The 24,547-nt window shown below is 42.9% G+C and overlaps 1 protein-coding gene across 2 annotated transcripts in view; it reads left to right on the forward strand.

Moving 5' to 3' along the window:
- Nucleotides 1-24,547, forward strand: part of ETV5 (ETS variant transcription factor 5) — a 58,819-nt gene that overhangs the window by 3,037 nt on the left and 31,235 nt on the right. For both annotated transcript variants that reach the window (XM_052658289.1, XM_052658361.1), the window contains exons 2-5: nt 185-302; nt 422-509; nt 643-690; nt 784-834. In XM_052658289.1, the coding sequence (XP_052514249.1) occupies nt 258-302; nt 422-509; nt 643-690; nt 784-834 (232 nt within the window). In that variant the 5' untranslated portion in view covers nt 185-257. The remainder of the gene's footprint in view (nt 1-184; nt 303-421; nt 510-642; nt 691-783; nt 835-24,547) is intronic.

Below are 24,547 nucleotides of genomic sequence, written 5' to 3' on the forward strand. Positions count from 1 at the left end.
TGATGCCCTTAATCAAGCCCAGGTTAGTCTATAAAGCTTACACCTTGAATGGTGGTCTTTAAGTACCTCAGAGTGAGTGAGTGATTTCCCACAGAAAGGAACATTGCTAAAAGAACTAGCAATATAAAATCACTTCATTTCTTTCCCCTCACCTGGGCTAAAATGTCCCAAATTCCTGTTACAGGAGGACCCCTTCCCCCCAGAAATTGCTCAATGCTGAAACCTTCCAAAGTGATATTAGAGACGTTGGAAGCACCATGGATGGGTTTTATGATCAACAAGTCCCTTTTATGGTCCCAGGGGTAAGTTATGTGGCTTTTGGTTTGTTTTGTCTTCCTTCTTCGAATGTGCGTCTTATGGCACAGCCCCCTTTGGACCCCTTTACTACACTTACGTGTTAACTGTAAGTTGCCTCTTTCAGAAATCTCGGTCAGAGGAGAGTAGAGGGCGGCCTGTGATTGACAGAAAGAGGAAGTTTTTGGACACAGATCTGGCTCATGATTCTGAAGGTAGTGCAGCTCTCCCCTCTGTTGTGGCTTGTTCATATGGCTCCCTGTGAAAACTGCCGCACACAGCCAGCTTCTTCCCTCTTCCCCCTAGGAGAGTTCTCCTCATTCTGGTGTCTTCTGTTTTCAATTCCAGAGTTGTTTCAGGATCTCAGTCAACTTCAAGAGGCTTGGTTAGCTGAAGGCAAGTTTCTTGGCTGTTCTGTTTTCCACATAAAACATTTTACTGTGCTTTTTAATAAAACTTAAAGATCTAAAATAAAAATTTCTTTTCTAGCACAAGTTCCTGATGACGAACAGTTTGTCCCAGATTTTCAGTCTGATAACTGTAAGTACCTTTCTGGTGGTGGCACATGTGTTCTGGGAGTGTTTGGTCCTCGATCATCCGTGTCTAGAATACTTTTAAGCTGTAGCCAGCCTCTTTGGACAGTGGTATGTGTTTGGTTTCTTTTAATAATTCAAAATTAACCCCCTCCCCAAACTCTCATTTCGTTCCTTACTGAAGTTATTTCTAAAGTAATTTTATCACAGGTAAGGTTTACCAAATATGATTATCTTAAAATTTTTGCCTAAAGAATTTTGCAAAACTTCAAGCTCAAAAAATCCTAATTCTTAAGTTAACTAAAGTTATATATAAGTTACTGGACCAAGCATCCATTAATCAGACATTCTCTTCCAGTGGTTTTTTGGGGTTTTTATAAATTAAGTCCTTGATAGAAATCATGAGCCTGACATTTTTTTTTTCTTTTAAAGGTGCAGAAAATAGTTAATGAAAGATTTCAGTTAATTGTGGCTTCACCCAACATGTTGTCAATTTCTTTTATAGCTCAAAGTTGATCAAAAAATGGTCACAGAGTGACCTGATTTACACTTATTTTTCATGTAGTTGTCAAGACCATCATTCAGAGAAGAGTAAAAACCTTTACTTAAAATGGTCTTTAAGTGCTCATATCACTGAGATAACAAATGCCATGGAAGCTCAGAAGACGGCTCTAGGGTGCTGGCAAGGGCACAGTTAGCTTTGCACTGGTCTTTTGGGGGCTGTCCTCAACAGGTCTGGGAGCTTTCATGGTCCAGGCAGAGCTATCAAGGACAAAGCTGGCTGATGAAATTTGAGCAGCACAGGGCAGCTCTAGAGAGCATTAGTCACTGGCGAATGAGCAGGTTTAGAAGATAGGCCTGGAGAAAATGCTGCCTCTTGAGAGTTGCATCATAGAAAAATTTGTGTCTTAGTCATAGTTTATAATAGCAAGCACCTGAGCCAGGCAAGGATTTGATTTCTAATTTTGCACCAACACATTTTTCCCAGCTTTGTCTTATCTTGTGTGTGTGTGTGTGTGTGTGTGTGTGTGTGTGTGTAAAAATGCCACTGGGAGAGAGGATATCTTTGGATCTAAGTAAAAGCTGCATATTCGAAATCAATTCATGAAAGGCCAGAGGTACTAGCTAAACATTCTTCAATGATAGGCCTCATATTCCTGGGGAGATGCTAGGAAATGTGAAAAGGGAACAAACTGTAACTCACAGATGCAGGGTTACCTTAGCTTTGTCACAGCTTGGTGTGGATGTTTTCTATAGGAAAGTAAATGCATGTTAATTATTGCCCTCTGATTGCTTTCAAATGATTGGGAAACTTGCCACTGAAGGGCTAAAGAAAGATAACCTAAAGAGAGAGAGAGAGAGAGAGAGAGTGTGTGTGCGCGCGCGCGCGTGCGTGCGCAAGATAAAAGACAGGATTATAATTCGACTTTGTTCTGAGTTGACAGTCTGGCCCAGCCTTTCCAGTTCTTGCTCAGAGCAGCATAAACTGCAGTCTGTTTGGGAGGCTTTCTTGGCAGAGGTTCTTTGAAATGCTTTTATGACACTTTTGTTTGTTTCTCTATAACCCAAAAGAGTTAGAAGGGAGGTGAGATGACTGCATTCAGATAGATTTCATGTGCTGAAGCAGAGGTAGGTTCCTTAGAGAAAGATGTCAGCAGACAGGATATTTGGATAGATATTTATCTGCAGGAAGAGGCTTCAGTAAAGGAATCAATAAATGTGTTCTGGCTCCTTAGAAATAATTCCTGCTCGGCAAATAGAATGTGCGAAGTTCTTTAAAGTGCCATACCTAAAATAGAGCTGCTTTGGGAGATGTTTCTGCTTACCAAGTGTGATGTGTTTCTTTGTTTGCTTTTTGCTTTAACTTCTTAAGGTTGGGGTTTTCTGTCTTTAAGAATAAAGCAGATGTTTGAGTAGCCTCAGAGAGTCTTTGAGAATTTTCCCCTCTTCTCTGACTTTTCTTTCTAGAGATGAAGCCAAAAGAAGGATAGATTCAGACAGAGGTTAGGCAGGAACACAGATGTGGGGAGGTGTATTCTTGAACTATGTCTCCTTGCTGTTATATGTGTGACTTTTCACTGCAGTTGAGACAGGCAGTATAGACTCACGGGAGCTGGCAGAGCCCAGGGCTGGGCAGACCCTTTCTCTGTGAGTACATTTCACAATCTCCTATTGAGGATCAGCTTCCACTCCAGCCCCCTTCTGGAAGAGCCCTGACTTCCAGGGAAGTAGGAGAAGCTCATGCAACTTTAATAAAATCTTTCGAATGAGTTTAAATCACTGGATCAATGAACTGGAAACCAAACTTGCACTTGCCCGGTAAGGCAAATCCCTCCCCGAAGGTGGCTGAAACATTTGTAACAAATACTCTTACGTGAGCTGCCATGAGCAGTAGTCTACCTTTCCTGTTACTGTTGACTTGACTAGTTTTCCATGTTGTATGTGAGAGTTTTGGTATGTATGTAGAGAAAAAGAAATACCAAGTAATGTGGGTAACTTATTTTAGAAGGTCAGGTTTGAAGATGATGGCTTACTTTTTTTGGTAAACGCTGTCAGCTCAGCTTCTAAAGAGGTTTTTTATATTTTCCAGATTTGGGTTCCTACCCATAGGCATCCATTCATAAATTTTTTTTAAATAAATGAAACCGCTGTTCTTAAGAGTTAAAAGAGAGGTGAGACATTTCTTAAGTCTTACAGAAATGCCCAGCCTACTTCTAGTTGTATAGATTTCCCCTTACTTCACAAATACAGAAGTTAGTTAAGTATCCCTCCTAGAATCTCTTACAGGTCATGTTCAAGGGAATAAAAAGTGCCGCCTATAGACATAGGGGTTCTGCCTTTGCCACCCGTTGTCCCTTGACCCTGATAAATAAACCTGAAGATCCCAGATTGTTTGAGCTACAAGTCCCTTTTAGAGATGGTCTTGCGTAACCCTTTCATTTTATTAAGGGGATAATATAAGGTCCAGACAGCTGGAGACACACCGGTGATTAGGGGCAAATGGGAGGGGTTAAGTGAAATGAGGGAGGAAAAGTATATAAAATCCTATCCTTAAAGAAGCTCTCACAAAGCTGCAGAGCCAAGGGCACTGTCACACTCAGAGGCTCCCTCATGATTTCAGATGCCTGGAGCTGGCCCTTAGGAAAGCCTGGTTGAGAGTGGGCTGCCCAGTCTAACCCATAGTTCTCTTCATTCTACAGTCCCAAGAAACTTATTCAGTACCTTGGTGCTTTGAGTTTTGTGCATAGGATTTGGAAGAAAGAGAAATGATAAAACAGAAAAATCAGAAAACTGGCATGTTTTCCAAAAGACGTTTGTGCGTGTACACACTGTGTATCCTGTGTGTTATCAATGTGTTTAGCTACGTGTGCAGTAACACACAAAGCTACCAAGCCACAGAATCTGGGCCAGTAAATAAGCGTGTACTACATTTTACAGAATCAGCTGCAAATCAAAACTGAGGCTAACAATCAAAGTGCTTAGTGTTGGGTTAGGGGTGGGAGTTGATAATTCAGTTTTCTGAACTGTTTGGACACCTTAATATTCAGTTTTCTGAACTGATTGTTTGGGCATCTTAGGGTATTACTCTCTTTTCTCAGTCTGATTCTTTGGGAACCATGGACTGTAGCCCACCAGTCTCCTCTGTCCCTAGGATTTCCCAGGCAAAAATACTGAAGTGGGTGGCCATTTCCTCCTCCAGGGAGTCTCCTGACCCAGGGATTGAACCTGTGTCTCCTGCATTGCAGGTGGATTCTTTACCGCTGAGCCCTCAGGGAAACCTAAGGTATTACTAGGTTTTAGCATATATACATAGCGTTTTTAAATGCAGATTTAAGTTTTGATTTTTTAAAATTTCACTCATTTCACTGTGATATTGTGACTGTTACACCTGGCAGCATTTTGAAGAAATAAAATATTTTACATTGAGGAAAAGACACGGTAAAATCTTATTTTAAAACATGATCTCTAAACAAATATAAAGAATGGTTTTAAAATCCAAATGGCCGTGTTTTCCCCTTGAAGTGTTCTTCTTAGATCTGTGCTTCAAAAAGAATGGACTGACTGGAGGAAGTAAGGGTAATTTCCTAAGACTGGCTAATTAACTGATAAAATCAACTTTTCATAAAGACATTTGCAATAGATGGCTGGGAAATAGGATTAACTGTTATGGCAGCCCTTGAACCTAAAGTATATTGATCTTAATCCCATTTCAATATGAGATTATTCATCTGGATTTTTTTTTAACTGCTCAGGAGGTTGATATGGTGGGGGGAGGAGTGACTTCCTCTGGGAGAGGGTAGTTATTTTGGCCCCAGAAATACTGTAGCAAACTCTCCGTTTACTTGCTTTCTGTTCTTGGGCCATTTCTATATGAAAGGAGCATCCTAAAGTCTTTCTTAACACAAGGTGAAAAAGACAACAGTAGGCACTTTAAAAATAAGAGGCTTGAGGGAGTTGAGGCTCTTATTTAATCCTTTTCCAGAGCCTATAGCTCTGAAGGTAGAGAGAAGAAACAAGAGAGCTAAAGCAAGAGCAGGAAAGCTAGAGGTTATTTGACTCCAATTTTTACAAACCTTTCAACCTGTCTTTGTTAGCTAGCCCACTCCCTACCTTACCACTGAGAAAGGGCTACATGATTTGAAATCCTATCCTTGATAGCATCCAAAATCCTTATAATGCAGGACTCCTAAGAACCAAAGCCCTAGCATTCCCATTTATTGAAAGAGCCATGTGTTTACACAAAATCTGTTTTCATCTAACTTTAATTCAGTTAGGCTTATTAAAAACAACAGACTTTTTCTCTTCCTCTTCTATGTCTCTCTGCTGTCAATCCTCTAATAAAACCCAGTAACCCTTCCAGTCTTCCATGTTTGGTGCAAAAGACTTGGGATAGAAAATTACACCTGTGTCTGCTGGGCAGATCACTTTTGTAGATCCCAGAGGTAACAAAATCCCAGCATCACGAAATTACAGTCTGTCCCCTGTTTTTCAGCATTCTTCTGCCTTAAGATTAAGATGTGGGTAGTCTGATAAAGCTGAGAATTTCTATTATCTGCCATTTCACCCATCTAGTATCACTGTTTTAACTTCAGTCCTAGAAAAAACATTACCACTGATGGGGTGGGGTAGGGTCTGATGTGTAATCCTCTACCCAGAGACTGTTCCTCCGCATGTTTCTGGGGTCTTAATTGTGATAAAGCTCATCTGGGCTCAGAGGCTGACAGCCCCCCCTCGGGCACATGGCTGCCCCTGAGGCAGCCTGGGCCCCATCTGTGCCCTGGCACATAGCGCTTCTCCACTTGCAGTCCAAGGAGCTCGGAGTCTTGTCATGTTGCAGCTCCCAGCTCTTGGACAAGTGCCAGGCATGCTGATGCCAGTACCGGATTAGGTTTCTTTTTTAAAAATTCATTTTGTGAACTCATCAAGCTCATTTGACAGAGGCTTTGGTCGTCAGTTTTTATCATTGTCCCATTCCTGTAAAAGACTCAGCTTAAAATAAAGGAGACACAAAGACACTAGGCCCCTAGTGTGTCTGGGTGGGTGCGCACATGAGTGTGCGGGTGTGTAACCAAAAGGTTAAGTCCACCCTTGAGTTTGGCAGGTAAATGACAGTGGACTAGCAACTCAGAAACTCGGATGTTACAGTTGAGAAGAGTCCCTTCATAAAGGGGCCCTGCCTAGCAAAGAGGCACCCCTGCCTAACAGGAGGAGCATCTAGATGAAAGCTGCAGATGAGGGTGAAGATTCCAGGGAGCAGGATAAGATCTAGCCAGGAGTTTCAGGCTGTTCTGCAGAGCAGCCAAGGCACTGAATGGAGAGTCTGGTTAGTTAGATTCAGAGAAATGCTTCCAGCGGTCAACCATCTGAGTTCACTGGCTTGTGGCAGTGGGGGCAGGCAGTGAGAAGTGGTCCACATAAGACATTTGAAAATAGTTAAATATGTTTTGAAAAAGAGGGAAAACTCACGTGCTAACATTTATCCCCTGGATCTGGTTTTCCTGAAGCAGCATATTCTTCCCTTGAAACGAAGTCTACACTAGACTGGCTTCGTAACATCTTCCTTAGGGTGATTATTGAAGGTTTGAAAATAGAAACCCAACCAGTTTTTAGCCTTGTACTTTGTGTTGCCCTTGGAGTAGGTTTCACTCACAGACTATAGATCTCTTCTCTTTTGATGTCTCATGAGCATTCAGGGGGAGTATTATAAACCTTTCAGGCCGGATGCAAATCCAGGAAAAGGAACTGTGAAACTGTTCATAATAGGTAGCTTGACCCCTCCCCCCTTTGCAGCCAGACTCCTGTAGTGTCTCCGGAGACCCACTCCCTTGGGAAGGAAACCAGGTGGCTCCCAATACTGTTATTGGAATGGAAAAGCTAGGAGTTTGGAAAGGCTGAGCTTCCATGGAGAGCTGTCCTCTAATGCAAACCAGCTCACCCCTGGGGGCAGGAGAAATACCACTGAAGTCTGTTTCAGCTGGTAGCTACAATCAGTTTCTGAAGTGGGCAACGCAAGATAGATTCCTTTTGCCAGAGGGCACTTGCCGACCTCACTTAGAGCTGACTTGCACACCCTTGCAGATTTCAGCCAGGGTCTCGGCCATCTGAGTCTTAGGGAGAGTGTGGAGCAGGCAGGCGCCTGCAGTGTCTGAATTTCTTACATAAACACTGCGCGCTGGGCGAGCAAGCGTCCCTGCAGCGACAGCTGGGCTCTGCTCCGTCTGCCCCAGCGAGCTGAGCTGCTGAGTTCCCCACCCCCCTTGCCTGAATGGAGCATTCCAAATTGGTTGTGAATGGAGGGCGGGGCTCCCTTGCAGACTTTTTCAATGAATAACCAGACCCCATTGTGCAGCCTGTGGAAAAACAACCAACTCAAACAACACTGGGACTGTTAGAAATATGCTTGTGATTGGCAGTTTGGAGAACCTCCAAAATTAGTTTCCTTTGGCTTCCCTGCTGCTCCCTGTTCTCCAAGCCTGGGCTTAATAGGGTTTGAGTTTTCTTTTAAGTGCTGATTTTTAACCCTCCAACTACCAGGCTGGTGGCCTGGGCTTAGGCCGAAGGGCTGCTACCGACCCTCCGATCTGCCCCCACCCCTTTGTCTCTGATTTTAGACTGAAGCTGTCTAGGGGGAGTGATAATAGGAGAGGGTGGTTTAGCTTCCCTGGAGAGAGAGGTGTTGAGACTTGATCTGAGGATATTACCCTTTTATCTCTTGGTTCCCTTGGGGCTGTGGCTTTATCTCTCCACTGAAGATTCCTGCCTCCTCTTCTCCAGTCTTTATTCCAGTCCTGAAGAACTGGTGGGGTGTTTGCCTGCCACAGCACTCACATATACCTTTTAACATGGGAGGACCCAGCTACAACTTCTCTACTCCTTGGCAGTCTCTCTCCCGTTTAGTTTCCCACTGTGGCCAGAAACATATCATTTTAAAGTGACCCTTCCCAGACTGCTCCTCAGGTAAACACTCCCACTGGGCACTCAAATGCCTTACCTCATCAAATGAACATCTCAGGAAGTGCTAGAATGAACCCAGCCTCTGATGAACCCCCAAATCAGAGTGGCCTCCTCACTCCAAAACTAGGCCAGCTTCTGGGGGTACACTTGCCTCAGTATTGCCCACCCTAAACATCTCCTGGGCTCATGGCTAACAGCTCACAGACAACCCCCAACCCCAAAAGGTCTGTGTGGGCTAGACCATGGCTGTCTTGATAAGCATAAAGGACAGTCCATTAAAAACCCAAACAAAACTTGATAGTAATGATCCAGTGCCATTTTCTCAGGGTTTTCAACTAAGATCTCTTAGTTCCTGCTCTTCATCCTCACAACCTAACGAGGCTATTTGCATTTGTGTTTTGCTGTGGGTTTTTTTTTCTGAAATATTTCCCTTGCTATAAATTGGTTTTCCAAGGATGTCTTCCTTTCCCTATTAAAAAAAAGAACAGGCCTGGGCAGATTGTCCTTTTGTGAGAGTTTGAAACCTCTCAGGAGGTAACCCTAGATATCTGCTGTGTAAGAGGATGCTGATGTTTGTGCTGCTTCTCCAGAGGGGCTGAGGAGGACTTAGCTTACATAAACACTTTTCAGCCGAGTGCCTGGAAATGCTTTGTAATTGCCTGAAAGGGCACTTAATGAGGGTCTTTTATACTTTTCCCATAGAAAAGGTAGAATAGAAGGAGAGGAGGGATGTCTCCTCTACTCAGCTGCCCACAGTAAAGACCAGATCCTGGAAGGCCTACCCCACGTTTCCTAATCTGAGTTTTAGTAGAGAATAACTCAGTGGTGATCATGTCACTGTGCTGGGGGTACTTCAGAGTCAGAACATTTCTGCTCCTCCCCAGCTTCCTTTTCTTTCCTTCCCCACCAGCCTTGAAATCTTTATTTCTTGGGGAATAAGGAGATAGCAGCATAGGGCTTTAATGTAGTCTGTATTTTGACAAATTAAACATAGTCCTTGCTTCTCAATTTCCATTCCTGTTGAAGCAAGAAGCAACCAGTTTCTCTTAGGCTGTCAGTGTCCAAAAGCAGAGAACCCCCGTCTTTTGTTTCTTCACCTCTGCCTGAGCCACAGCATCCTTCTCTTTGCACACCACCAATCCGTTCTGTTCCCTCCCTACCCTGTTGTTCAGCAGCCCCCAACACCAGCCTCCAGCCTGCAGGGAGGTAAGTCTGTAATACTAGTTCCAAGAGTCCTTGGGGTGACCTTAGGAGTGAATAGAAAAAAAATGAGCTAGGGCCATTTTTCATTTTCTGATTCTTCTTTTAAAATGCAAACTCTACCCAAGTCTTCCCAGGGTGCCTCTAGATTTTGTGCAGCTAACGCTGTACCCCAGTAAGACTCTGTGCAAGGGGTCAAGTCACAGTGTAGGCACTCTTCACACACTTGACGCGTTTCTGCCTTTAGGAGCAGCAAAGCTGTAGATAGAGGGGAATGATTCTCTCGGAGGGGAAGCCACTTTCCTTAGGGTTTGAGTTTCCTCCTGTTACATTTTTAAGATGAATTTTAAACTTGAAGGTAAAATTTTCCACAGTGATTAAATCCCGCTTCAAGTATTGTTGCTGCTTTAATGCCAGTTTGGATGAGAATCAAATGAATTGGGAATAAATTATAGAAGGGCTGTTAAAGAAGGCTTGTTTTGCATTTTTTCTCTATTCAGGAGGATTGCCCTGTTTCCCCCCTTTCCTGACGGTGTGTTCCATCGTGAGCAGCCCCTCATGGTAGAGTCTGCTGTGGCTGACGGAAAGCCTACAGTGGGGGAGGCCAGCCTTGTGCCTCCAACAGAGCTGGGAGAACAGGGCTCTCTCTCGGCCTCTCTCTTGATGGTGAAAGATAAAGAAGTTGTCTATCATATTGGTTTCTCCACAGCCCAGAGTGTAGGGGTGTGACACTGAGGCAATCAGAATACACACACAGTGCAACCTTCTCTGATGGCAGAGCCCCGAATCTACTAACAGGCAAGCCCTACTTCAGTCAGAGTTGGGCCTCTTTTCTAAGCTCCTTTTTCTCCCTTTCATTTCGAACTCTTCAAGGCCTCTGGGTTTCCATTTTCAGAATTCTAAAATAACAGCACTAAATTGTTAGGATAAATGAGTCGCTGGAAGAAAAGAAACTACACAAATCCAAGCTGTTTCAAGAATAATGCTAAAGTGTGGCAAGAGTGTGAACTTGAAGGAAGTCTATCTGAAACTAGTTTATCTGGGTCAAAAAAATCAACCTGTCTACTACCATTGGCATTAGATTATCTTCCCTATTTGAGAACACCCGTTTTCTGTTTGGAAATGACGATTTGAAAGATGCAGTTTTGTGCTGAGGACATGTAACTGTTCAGTAATAGGTCCTCTTTCTGACCTGCAGTTCCCTTCTGTGAGTCAGGACATTCCTGACTTAGTACATTCATCCAAGGTGGGTTCCTCTTACTAACATGACCACTTCTTTGGGGAGGAGAAAAAAGTATTAGAGTCTTTTTCCATCTATTTTAGCCAGACTTAGAATAGAAACCCTTAAAAAAAAAAATCACCTGTCATTACTGTTAGTACTAGTAGAGGTGAAGAAAGGATAAGGCCAATATCCTAAATTCCAGTTAGAAACTGGTCCTCCTAGTCAATAACCAAGGACATGAGCAGTAACCTCTTTACTCTGGCAGACTCACCCCTGGCCCACAGGTCCCCCTTGAGGACTCCTTGGCCATTCAGGCTTCCCTGTGCTTAGCCCACCACTTTGACCTCTTCCCAGCCTCTCCCAGCGTTTTCAGCCCCTTTGCAGAAGAAGAGGTAAATGGACGGCCTTGAGGCCCCCTTCTCTTCCTAGCCAAAGCTATGCCCCCTGCCCACCCTTAAGGACTTGGGCATCTTCCTTGACTTAGGTCATGATTTTTCCTCTCTGGAGGGGGTAATAAAGAGGTAGGGGGAACCTGGAGCACCCCCTGGAGACTAGAGGACCCCACACACATTTTGAGTGGTCAGCCTGGGTGGTGCAATGCTACCTTTTGGGTTGCAAGTATACATTAATACCTGCCAAACTGACTTCCATGGGCGACATTTAGTTTTTCATCTTTGCCCAATGGTATTTCAGCCAGCGGCTGCTGTTGCTGGAAGAGGCAGTGGAAGAGGAAGGAAACTTGGTGGGATGATGTAATTAGTCATCGAGCTGGGCCTAACAGAAGCAAACCTCCAAATCACCCGCCTCTCCTCCCCATTATATGAATTTACTAGAAAACATAAACGTGCATGCATGCTAAGTCGCTTCAGTCATGTCTGACTCTTTGCAACTCCTTGAACTGTAGCCCACCAGACTCCTGTGTCCATGGGATTCTCCAGGCAAGAATACTGGAGTGGGTTGCCATGCCCTCCTCTGGGGAATCTTCCAGACCCAACCCATGTCTCTTATGTCTCCTGCATTGGCAGGCGAGTTCTTTACCACTAGCGCCACCTGGGAAGCCTCTAAAAAATATAAACATTCTAGTTCAAATAAGATCCCAACCTAATAAAAATGCCCCCAATATAAAGTATAACCCCCTTGTTCAGTCAGTTCCTCTTTTCCACAGAGAAATTAAAATCCCTTTATAAGTAAAACTGCCACTTATCTTTTCCTACTTTTACCCTAGCCTCAGGGCTTTGTTTGGAGGTCTAACAGAAGCTGCAACCTGGGGGCCCCTGAAGCTGGAGCTTTGGTATCTTCAGAGCTGGAATTCTCCATTGAGAACTCCAATATATTAATATCTAATATCTCCAAGATATTAATATCTTGTGTCATATATTTCACATTCCAGGGAACAGTAAGAGCGTAAAATACCATAACACCAGTCCTGCCCAAACACAATTTAGCACCACGTTACTCTCCAGAGAAGGCAATGGCACCCCACTCCAGTACTCTTGCCTGGAGAATCCCATGGACAGAGGAGCCTGGTGCGCTGCAGTCCATGGGGTCTCTAAGAGTCGGACACGACTGAGCGACTTCCCTTTCACTTTTCACTTTCATGCATTGGAGAAGGAAATGGCAACTCACTCCAGTGTTCTTGCCTGGAGAATCCCAGGGATGGGGGAGCCTGGTGGGCTGCTGTCTATGGGGTCGCACAGAGTCGGACACGACTGAAGTGACTTAGCAGTAGCAGTACTCTCCAGAGCCAGTATGAGCATCGCAGCTTCTTGTCACTGAAGCACCAACCCCATGTGAAGCCTTTTCCTGAGAGACAGCAGCGTTTGGCAAGCCCAGTACTTGTCTAGGACACAACCTAGACCCATATCACTCTTGTCAGCTTGAATCCATAGCAGAGATTTAGGGTCATCCCTGGTAAACAAAATGGAAGAGGGGCTTACAGAGCATGGTTTTAACTTCTTCATGATATCAATTCTGTTGTCTAATTTAAAACCCAGGTGGGAGACATTCTATCAATAACCCTTAATTCCTGTCTCCCAGGAGAAATTCCACCGCCTTTGCAGGTGACCTCTCAGGAGTTTCAGATACCGCTCTCTACTGATGCTATTTATACCTTTTCAAAGTTGGGCCATTTTTTTCTTTTTGAGCTCCTTTTCCTCCCTTTCATTTCTAAACTTGTATTCAAGACCTCTAGGTTTCCATTTTCAGAATTCTGAAGTAATCTCATGTCCCTGCTAGCCCTGTTTTTCTGCCCATCCCATTTGTGAACTGATAGGGGTCTCTCTGGAGACAGTCTCCATACCTTTGTTAAAAACTTTTTATTTTATATTGGACCATAATTGACTAACAATGTAATGTTAGTTTCAGGTGTACAGCAGAGGGATTCTGTTATACATATACATGTATCTATTCTTTTTAAAATTACTTTCCCATTTAGTTTATTACAGAATACTGAGCAGAGTTCCCTGTGCTATATGGTAGGTTCTTGTTGGTTATCTGTATTAAATATAGCAGTATATACACATCCAATCCTTGGGTTCCCCAGTGGCTTAGCAGGTAAAGAATCTGCCCGCAATGCAGGAGACACAGGAGACTCAGGTTTGTTCCCTGGGTTGGGAAGATTTCCCTGGAGGTGGAAATGGCAAGCCACTTCAGTATTCTTGCCTGGAGAAACCCATGGACAGAGGAGCCAGGCAGCTACAGTCCCATGGGGTCGCAAAGAGTCGGACACGACTGAGCGACTACTCATGCATGCACACATACATGCATTAATCCCAAACTCCCAATGCATACCATCTTTCAAGTAAGTGCCTATCATTTTTTATATAAACTCACCAACAAAGTATTCCTGAACTTACATTCCCCCAAAGATTCCTGCCCTAGAATTTCCAAGTATTGATACTTGGTATAACCTCATTTTACTCTTATGAGTAAGAGAATTGTCTACTTCCCTCACCTCTTTTTCCACTGTAGCAAAACCTAGCTCTTCTTCTGCAGGTTATTATTTCGCTCTGGTATTCCCTAGCCATCTTCATGCAGAGTTGTCAAGATTCAAATCTTACTCTTGGGTTGTTCCTGTTCCAATACTGTGTAATTCTAACACTATTTGTTGGGATCTGATAGCCTTTTCCCGATGTTCATACCACGATGATAAGTTCAAAGACGTTTTTCTCAAGCTGACCATATTACCCCAAATTTCTAGCTCTAAATCATGAAAAGTAGAGTGGGTTGTTTTTTTTTTGTCCACACCCCTATTCCCGAAGCCGGTCTTATGCTGACTGTAGGTTTTTCCTGAAGCATGGAAGAAATCTGATTCCTGGCACCAGATGTTCTAGGAACTAGCTTTATCAGTTTCTAATTTGGCTGTGTTATTTATTGTACAGAAGATGGTATTGGCCATATAGGGAGAACTTCCATAGTTGTTAATTTATGAATTCTGCTACTTTGGGATTGATTCTTTACCCTAGGGTCCCGAGATATACCACCAGGGTAATTAATATCCAGTCTTTTGGTCCTCACTGAGAAACAAGGAAGTAATAAACTGGAATAATCAACACCATAATTCCTACCACCATGATTAATCTCTAGTCTAAAACCCTGACTATTATTGCTACTTACCATAAACCTTGTAGTTCTATTTGATTTCTTAAACTATGTAAATTTATTAGTATGATGGAAAACAGATTACTTAAAATCTTGAATACCATTGCTGTGACAGTCATGAAGAGATCTTTTCCTATACCTACTGATACTAAATTCTATCCCAGAACAGAAACCTTGCTTTCTCCATGTAGGACTTTGCCCAGGACAAATAGAGCTGTTCTTGCTGTTTGAGATTCAGAATGAACCTACCCGGAAACCTCAGCCCCTAGATGTGGTCTGCTCACCCAGATGTTGGCTGCACCAGACGTTTGTCATATTTCCCATGAGTTATATGGAGAGCCTTGTTTCCAGCCCAGAGTCCTACTGCCATTCTTGATTCCCAAGACAAATGCACAGAGGATTCTCCAAGCCAACAGACTTAACACAATTTAGGTCTTAAGCTCCACTCTTTTCTGATCCCTTATCCTAAAGTAAGCTAGGTTGGGCCAGTTGGAGCCCCCATAAACTCTCGTGCCTTTCTCCCCACCCCCAAGTACTCAGGGCCCCAAAAGAACAGGTCACCCGTTTCCAGCCTCCTCTCTGGGCCCTGGCCGTGCTTAACCTCTTTGGGCAGAAGGAGCCAAACCAGCTGCTCAGAAGGAAGCATGAAGGAGAGCATTGGGGAAGAGAACTTTCATTCCTTCTGTCACCAGCACAGGTTGGTGATGGCTGCAGGGTGCCCTCCTGAGGACTCGGGGGATGAAATCTGAGTTGTCCTGTCTTCTGGTTGTGTTCTAAACGTGTTATGCACATACATTCATAAGGAGTGGACATTCTCCGTTTTATTTTTTCCAAAAATGCTTTGTGATCTTGAGTTGAGCTGTTTTAGTTCCTGTTGAATGTGTTATTAATGTGTATACGGAACTACTGGTCGATTTTACTTTTGTTACTGTTTTGTACTTGTGTAATTGCGGCCTTTTTACCCAGCAGCTGTAGAGGTGGCATGGACTGTCGTCATGGTGATAACAGTGGCAGTTTATTTTTCCCTCTCGGGTGTTCCCTTCTCCTTTCTAAGTGGGCCAGAGCCAAAAAAATATTTGAGAACCACTGGCTTAGATGTTAGAGTGTGACAACATTTGTCCTTGTGTAATTTTAGATTCCTGGGGCTGTATTATCCAAACATGGTAAAAGGTACAGATAAACAGGACAGTCTTCTTCAGGTTTGGTAATAGGCCAGGGGTGACTTCCTTCATGTGTAAGGGCATGGTTTTGAAGTTGTTAGCACGTCTGCTGACCTGTTTAGTCAACCATAAGATAGATTTTTTTTCTCCAAGTATCTCAGAGGAGATGATATAATAGCCATTTTATTGATTTTTTTTTTCAAGACATATTGCTACATTTACTTCATTTCTCTATATATTCTTTCCAAGTTATTGGAAAGTTGCAAGCTTTATCACATTTCGCCCCCAGATACTTCAGTGTGCATCTCAAAAGACTGAGGACATTCTTCTACATAGTCTAAGAAAATTAACTTTTATTCAGTAATACTCAGAATTCCCCAGCTGTCTTTTATAACTGATATCAGTATTGTTTTTGATCTAGGATTTAAGAATCGTACATCAAGCTTATTGTTACATCTCTTATCTCAGACAAGAATCTGCCCACCTTGCCCTCCTCCCCCCAGTAACACTTACTTTTTTTTTTTTTTTGAAGAGTCCTGGCCAGGTGTTTTGTAGTTGACTTTTTAGGGTACATATTTAAAGGATATGTAGAAACACAAACATACAGAAATGCTGACCTTAGGCGTGGAAATTCCCTATGTTGTGGGTTTTCTCACCTCATATCCATGTTATTTTGTTGACCTTAAAACACTGGTGAAAGAACAGAGTGAGTCAAATGGAGAGGTTTGTGCATGTTTGAAGAGAAGGGTTTTGAGGGACTTACAGTTTTTAGCACAGCTTACTAAATAGTTGATTTTTTACTATTTATGGATGATTTTTGCTACATTCAATTTTTAAATTTATGCTTAACAAAGGTTAGCACTGTCAGATATTAGAGAAAATGGCAGTCCCCTGTATCTCCACCAATTCTACTTTTAGAACTTGTGCCCCTAAATTTGATAACATTTCAAATTTTTATTTTTAGAAACTGTTGCCAGGCAGAAACAGTGCTAACCATCCATTCAAACGGGTTTGAGCACGTCTCTTGTTTGGTTTAGAAATCCAAAAGGCATCCAGATATTTTTCCAGATATTCTTTAAATGCCAGAACCTGTCCACTCAATCTCCCTTGAACCTCTTTTGGTTCCCAGAACAGGGAATTATAGCCTGTCCTTGTCATTTGCTATAGCAATTACAAGAAATACCAAGATTAGGAATATGTTTTATGTTTGAAATGGTTTCTAATCTGCTCAGAGTAGTAGTAAACTAAAATAAAGACTTATTTCCAACTTCCAGTAATATGGTAGAACTTAAATAAACCTCAGCCTGTCTATCCTTTTCTTACTAACTGGCTGACTATGCTTTGTCTCAGAGTTTGTCCAAGGAAGGCCAGTACTAAGGAAAGTCAGCAGTATGTTGGAAAGTAGGTCTTTTGGGGTTTCTTTGTGTGCAGAACTCAAGGGACACCACATCTAGTGACTTAAAGCCCCCTCTGGTCTTTGCCAGTGGGCACCCTGACAAGTTAGGAGTAATCAGGGGAGTAGAGACCACACGTGCTCTATTTTGCCAACATCATTTTTAAATTGACATGTCCCTCTGTCTTCTTTCCTGGTATTCTACTCTCCGCCACAACCAAAGAGCAGAACAGGCAGGTGTCTCGGGCTCCCCCTGCCACCATTCTTGGAACTACACAGTATGTATCCCTTCCTCCGGAGGAAAAGAAGGTGAGGTGGTAGTGGTCTGAGAAAGGAACAGTGACCCAATGTTGGTGGCAGAGAGAGCAGTAAGCTGAGGGATGACGCTTCTTTGTAGGATTATGGCTCTGGGAATCCTGAAAAGTTTCTCAATCATGGCCGTGTACATCTGCACCACATTTGTTTACAAGTGCTAGGAGAGGCTCTAGAGACATGGGCTGGCACTGGGACATAGCCGCAAGGATGTGCCACGTGGAGGCAGATGTTAGTGTTCTGGTCAACTTGCATCATGAGACACAACCTTCCATGTACAGTAAGATCATGGCTGTCAGGCCTAACCAAATAAGGTCTGCCCTGAGGTCAGGCCTGCTCGCTGATTTGGGACAGATGAGTCTGCTCTAGAGGAAGGTAATGAAAATGAAACTGAAGAAAGTGGAGAGGAAAACCCCAAAACAAAACCTTAACGCCACACCTAAGAGAAGCACGCAGAGCCTCTGTGTGAAGCCAAAGACACAGGACTGGCTTCGTCTCTCCCCGGTCAGACCGCACTGTAACTGATTGGCAGTTTCTTTAACACTCGGTGTCTATTACATAAATGCTGTATTACATAAATGTATGTATTCGCCACAAAGGCTGTGGCGAATTGAAACTTTGACGATCATGAGGCACCAAAGGAAAGGCTTATTAGACAAGGTGGGTTTTGTCTTTCTGAAAAGATTCCTTTTGACTCCAACTGTCATTTATCATAACATTCAACAAAAGTGTTTTCCTTTGTTTTGCTCCTCTGCGCTGAAATAGTGAAGTTCACTGCCAGCACTGGCATCGTAGCTGCCTTGGACAGAATCCACAGGCCTGTACTTGTGGGCAGGAAACAGATTTTGTCAGACGGAATTATTATTTCTCTTGAATGGGTTAGTTTGTCTACTTTTTTCTATTGTGAAACAATTGGGTTATTTCTTGAAAGGCTGCTTCTGCACCATCACAGAAGAAAGATTTTCTAAAGCTTGAAGAAATCTTAGTGTTAACTCAGTGGTGCTGTTTGACCAGGACAGGAGCTGCCTTTTTTGAGGGCCGGGCCCCAAGGCATGTAGGATCCTAGGTCCGCAACTAGGGATCAAATGTAGCGTGGAGTCCTGACCACTGGGCCACAGGGAAGTCCCAGGGCTGTTTGTTTAAATAGAAACAACTGAAATAATATATAACAAGAGCAGCTTGATAAATTTTCACAAATGGTACAGGCATTTAGATCAAGACCTAGAATTTATGAGAGTGAGGAGACTCTGCTACTGCTACTGCTAAGTCGCTTCAGTCGTGTCTGACTCTGTGCGACCCCATAGACGGCAGCCCACCAGGCTCCCCCATCCCTGGGATTCTCCAGGCAAGAACACTGGAGTGGGTTGCCATTTCCTTCTCCAATGCATGAAAGTGAAAAGTGAAAGGGAAGTCGCTCAGTCGTGTCCGACTTCACAACCCCATGGACTGCAGCCTACCAGGCTCCTCCATCCATGGGATTTTCCAGACAAGAGTACTGGAGTGGGTTGCCGTTGCCTTCTCCGAGGAGACTCTACGTGCCTCCTAAAGAGGCACCACCCCTAGAGACAGGAGTAACCACCATCCTGACTTGAAACACCATAGAATAATTCTGTTTCCTTTTGAATGTTATTGTAAATGGGGTCATGTAGTATCTGGCTTTTTTTATTTTTGTGAGACTCCCTGTTAAAGCTTGATTGTAATTTCTTCTTCTCATTTCTGAGTACTGAGATTTTGTTTGGGATTATATTGAGCCTATAGATAAATTTGAGAAGAATTAATATCTTTGTAGTATCAAGCCTTCCAGCCTGTGAACTGATGTATTCTTCTATTTATTTAGAATTCTTTGATTTTCCTCCGGGTTTTATAGTTCAGTTTAGCTACCTTGCATGTCTTTTATTGGATGTGTTCCTGGGTATTTGATGCTATCTGTTGCTATTTTAATTTCACGTTGTTTAGGTTACTGTGTATGTAAGTCATTCTTTTTATGTACTTGCCTTGTAGCCAGTGATCTTGGTAAGTTAGCTTATTGATTCTCATACTTGGTGGATACTTTCATATTTTCTATGTACCCACCTTGGCAATAAGTGATTGAGTTGTTTTTCCTTCTCGTTTTTCCTTTTATTCATTTTTCTTAACTTACTGCACTGGCTAGGATCAGGCTTGATTTTTTGATCATGGTGTCAGATAGAAAAATCTTCCAAGGAGTTTCCTAGTAAGAAAAGAAACTATGAAATTAAGTTGGTTGATTTGTGAACATCCTATCTAAATTTTTAAAGGTGTTATGGTGGTCTACAGAGCAACACATTGTACCTTGTAGTGCATGCCCACGGATATAGACATATCTTATCAGCCAGCCAGCCCGTCTTTCCTGCCCCTGACAAGTGGAGACTCTCATTTGTATATGGATCCTTAACAGAGTTCTGATAGTCAAGTAGAGGTCCAGAGAGCTCACTCACAGTGTTCTTGTCTCAGAGGTAGCATTTAGGAGGGAATTGTCAAGCAGCAGCTTCAGGAGGGGCGGGGCATTTGGGGGTGCACGAGGGTATCCACAGCAACAGTGTGGCATCTAACTGGTCAGTGACTGGCTGTAGATCAGCTCTTCCACAGTGCCTTCAGCCAGCTGAAAAGATTTTGATTAGCTGGACAATAGAAGGGGGAATGAGATCTTATTAGATGGAATACTAGGATGGGAGGCAAGAACTAAGAAGTAGAAACCACTAGAATCAAGAGATGTTTGTTGCCAGTAGGAGGGAGGGAGGGAACCTGAGCATTTGGGGGACCTAGAAACAGGAGAAAGTGTAAGTCCTTGAGTGGCTTCAGATGTGCCAGGCACGCCAGCAGCTAGAGAGTACAGAGTGCTCGAGGATACAGACCCCGAGAACTGGCAAGTAGCATTCCTCTGCTTCTCTGCGGTTGTCTTCTTTCTCCATCTCTTTCCCTATTTGTTTTAATCCCTTTTTGATTTAGTCCTTTTTGCTCAGATTCCATTTGGGCGGCAATATAATGGAATGACTGACAACTGGTTGGTATACTGACCACTTAGAGCTAGGAGACTTTGCCAGATTACCTTTTGAGCCTTGATTTTTCTCATCTCTAAAATGGAGACAATGAAAGCAGCTTTCTCACTGGGTTCGGAATATTGGATAAAATAATTTTAAGTAAACTAGCCACGGCCAATAAGGGATCGTCTGGTTGCCTCTTTCTTGGTCTACCTGGTTCTTTTCCAGAGGTATTAGTTATCCATTGTTCTTTTGTTCTAGAACACTCTCTCTTAATCAGGTGTAATGTGTTATTTTTGTTGTTTTCACTGAAAACAGGGTTTATGTCCTCTTTTTGATGAACATAGTGGGTGAGTGGATTATCACCCATTTCTGTCAGTGTGGTAGATGACTGAGATGGGGTAGATGACAGGTGGGGGTGCTCTTCCTTCCTTTCCTCCCCAGTATCAGCAGCTTCAAGACCTTAAGCCATTCCTTTAACTCCTCTGGGCCTCAGGGTTCTTATCCATAACTGTAAAGGCCTAAATTAAGTGGACTATCAGACAGACTCTAGTCCAACTCTAATTACGTTTATCGGAAGATGCTAAAAGTCAGATCCCTCACTAAATTATGCATGCCATGAGGAAAAGGACCACCGTGTCTATTTTGTTTACCAGCGTATCCCTAGCACCTTCAGGAACCTGACCCATGGAAGATGCTCAACAAATGAATCAATGGATGATTGAATGAAAGAAATCTTTACAATAAGGAAGGTGGCCCATATTTGCCAGAAATTGTTCATAGGACATCGTTGGCTTTATGGGTCCGTCTTCTGTAACTGAGCTTAATTAAACTCAAGTTTTCTGTTGTAGAAAATGTTTATCAATTCAAATAGTCAAACAGCTTTTTTTTTTCTTAAACTTCTTCAGGAGTTCATGCTCCTCTTTTAATTGCGATTCATTGCCATGGTTTATAGTCCTCAGTCTCTGTCATGGTTTAGTAAGTCACCTGTGTGAAGGTAAGTACTCTATTTTTGAAACCATAGTGTATGATTATACAACATCATAGCACCATCTGCAAGGTGCTGTGCCATCTTATTTCTCAAGGCAGCATGATATATCTCATTTTACAAAGGGGGACAGGTTAAAAGTTACGAGCATTCCTTGGCTTCTACTTTCCTGCTTAAAACACACGCATATGACTGTCAGCCTCTTTCATACATCCTCTGACCCAGCAACCTCTCTGTGGAGACTGAGCCTCCGTCCTTACCCCTCACACGGCCCCCTCCTGGCTTTCCTGTCCATTATCTGTGAAACTTCCAAATCTCATTCCTGCCAAATTCCACTCTCTTCTCCTTCCTTCGAATGGTTGACTCCCAAGGGGTGGGGGGGAATATGACTAACATCGTGTTTAGCCTTGAAAGGTAAATGTGGACCCTGGCATCAAATTTTAGAAATTAATTGGAAATATAACCCCTGAATCTTAGTAGAGCTTGAAGGGGAAAATTGAAGGCAAAAGGAGAAGACAGCAGAGGATGAGATGGTTGGATAGTATCACTGACTCAACAGACATGAGTTTGCGCAAATTCCAGGAGGTAATGAAGGTCAGGGAAACCTGGTGTGCTACAGTCCATGGGGTTGCAGAATCAGATGCAACTTAGTGACTAAACAATGATGCTACAAACTGGGGAGCTAATAGACAACATAAATTTGTTTCTCACTGTTCTGGAAGCTAGAAGTTTGAGATCATGGTACTGAGGGCTCCCCTTCATAGACTTGTATCCTCAGATACCTCTGCCCTCGTGATCTAATCATCTTCCAAAGGCCCCTCCCCCTAATATCACATAGGACATCAGAATTTCAACATATGAATTTGGGAGGTTACAACAGTTCAAACCACAGCACTCAGTTACTTCTTGAACTCCTCCTTTGGATAGAGAACATAAGATTCCAGGTATAGGACAGTTATGGTATGATAGAAGGTACCAGATAATGTGGAGCCAAAATGGTGTGGTACACACTAGGAATGCCATGTAGATTTAAGGAAATTAAGACATCAGAATTGGGCTTCCCAGGTGGCACTAGTGGTAAAGAATCCACCTGCCAGTGCAGGAGATGTAAGAAACATGGGTTTCTTCCCTGTGTTGGGAAGATCCTCTGGAGAAGAGAGTGACAACCCACTCCAATATTCTTGCCTGGAGAATTCCATGGGCTGAGGCACCTCATGGGCTTATATAGTCCATGGGGCCTCAAAGAGTCAGACACAACTGAGCGCCCACAGATATCAGAATTAGCCAAAACTTAAAACTTTCAAAATCGGTATATGGTATTTCTGAATACATTATAAAAGTTTGCCTTCTGGAAAACTTTGGCTTACCCTCTGGTATTAATCTTATCAGTAGAACTGAAAACTTTTATAATACCGTGAAAATGTCAAAACGTTTCTGAAGCCTGAAATGAGAAAACTGAACAATGCCATTACTGTTTACTCTCCAAACTTAGGAGAAACAGTGATTATAAATGATTTTCTTTAAATAAAGTCAGGAAAGTACTTTCTAGGACATGTAACTGCTGCTTACGTTGGGGCATCATCACCAGTCCAAAACTTTTATGGCAGAAAACGGGTAAGAGGAGAAGCAATGACCCAGGAGCAGTGCCGAGAACCAGAACATCCCCTGCATACCCGACTCTCCCTTCTCGTTTACCAGCAACATTCTAACAAGAGCAAGCTTAGCCATTTTCTGTGTCTGAATGTCTGAAAACATTTGATAGCAATTGAGGGTTGGCTGCCATGATGTCACCATCAAAAAAATCACGAGAGAGACTCTAATGACTTCTAAATATAATCTGCCAGTTCCGAACTTATTTTGTGTGTTTGGGAAAAGCAGTTGGCGTTTTATAGGAAAGGAATTATGAAAACCTGCCCTTGCCAGTCAGTCACTGGCAGGACTTTGCTTTATAAACTTGTCATCTGTGATCAAGTCTCCAGGCTCATTTGTTCACTTCTGAGTCCAGAATTCAGGGTTGGAGGAAGCACCTGAGAAACCAGTTGGCAGGAAGATTGTTCAGTCATAGAAAAGAATTGTCATTTCACTAATTCTGCCTAATATAAATCACTAAGAAAACCAAGCTTCTGGAAGATGGCTCAGGAGTAAACATTGAGTGCAACAGAAAAACTCGGTGGGTCACCAGAGCACTAAGCACTGTTAGCCATTTAATGAGAACTTCGATCCAGTGGGTGACAGCTGGTAGAGAAGTTAACTGGTTCCTTTCCCTCTCCCTCCCAGACTCCCAGCAGAAAGTAGCAATTCTAGCCCATAGCCAGAAGACAGTCCTTACAGTACAGCGTCTTTTAAGAGTTTGCTCTTCTACTTTGGGTAAAGCACCCTCTTTAAAATGAGTTAGCCCCTAGATACATTTGAAAAACTCTTAACTCCTCTGCCATCTCAGCATCACATATGGAATGTTCGATCGACTTCCAGACAAAGCAGCAGCTCTGTGTACTGTCAATTTAGGAAAAGTAATTGGCACCATTGGAAGGATTGGTTATGAACGCCTGCCCTTCCTGGTAGGACACTGGAAAGGCATGAAGCAGACACAAGCATGGAGGTTTTCCAGGCCTCCCGTATGCAGCTAGCCTCTCATTTGTGGTTTGGGGTCCATTGTTGTATTCCTTTGCTTTTGAAAATTTGAAACTGACATGTACACACTGCTGTATTTAAAGTGGATAACCGATAAGGACCTACTATGTAGCACAGGGAAGTCTGCTCAATGTTACATGGCAGTCTGGATGGGAGGGAAGTTTGGGGGAGAATGGATGAATGTATATGTATGGCTGAGTCCCTTTGCTGTACACTTGAAATGATCACAACATTGTGAATCTGCTGTACTCCAATATAAAGTTTAAAAGTTTTTGGAGTGCCCGTAAAGATTGGGTATTTCTTACTCAGAGCTAATATTTAGAGTTGCTTGAGGAAGGACTTTAAAATCATAGTTTTTAAGTCATATTTAATTTGTATATACCCCTCTTTTTTTTTTTTTTTTTTGCCATGGCAATTTTAAGCCTTAGATAAGCTAACATGTAATGTAATGTCTACCAGTATATTTTTGGGTGTTTTGTCCTTTTCAGAAACAGAATTGTTCTTGTCTGCAATCCTTAGTATTCTTATCACACCTGTGTTTTTCTTGAAGCACCATCACCTACAGGATCTTTAAGGGCTTCAGAGCCTCCAGGCAGTGGACCCAACACAGAAAAAGCTTGTGGGGGTGGGGGTAGGGGGGAACCTTGGCTAATTTAAAGCATCAGATGATGATTTCTGACTGTAAAGAACTTTTCATTGGTTTTAGATGGAAGGCTCTGTGTTAAGTGTTTGGCTTCCTCTGGCGTGTGACTGGACATGA

This window comes from Budorcas taxicolor, chromosome 1 (genome assembly GCF_023091745.1).
Source record: "Budorcas taxicolor isolate Tak-1 chromosome 1, Takin1.1, whole genome shotgun sequence".
Lineage (NCBI taxonomy): Eukaryota > Metazoa > Chordata > Mammalia > Artiodactyla > Bovidae > Budorcas > Budorcas taxicolor.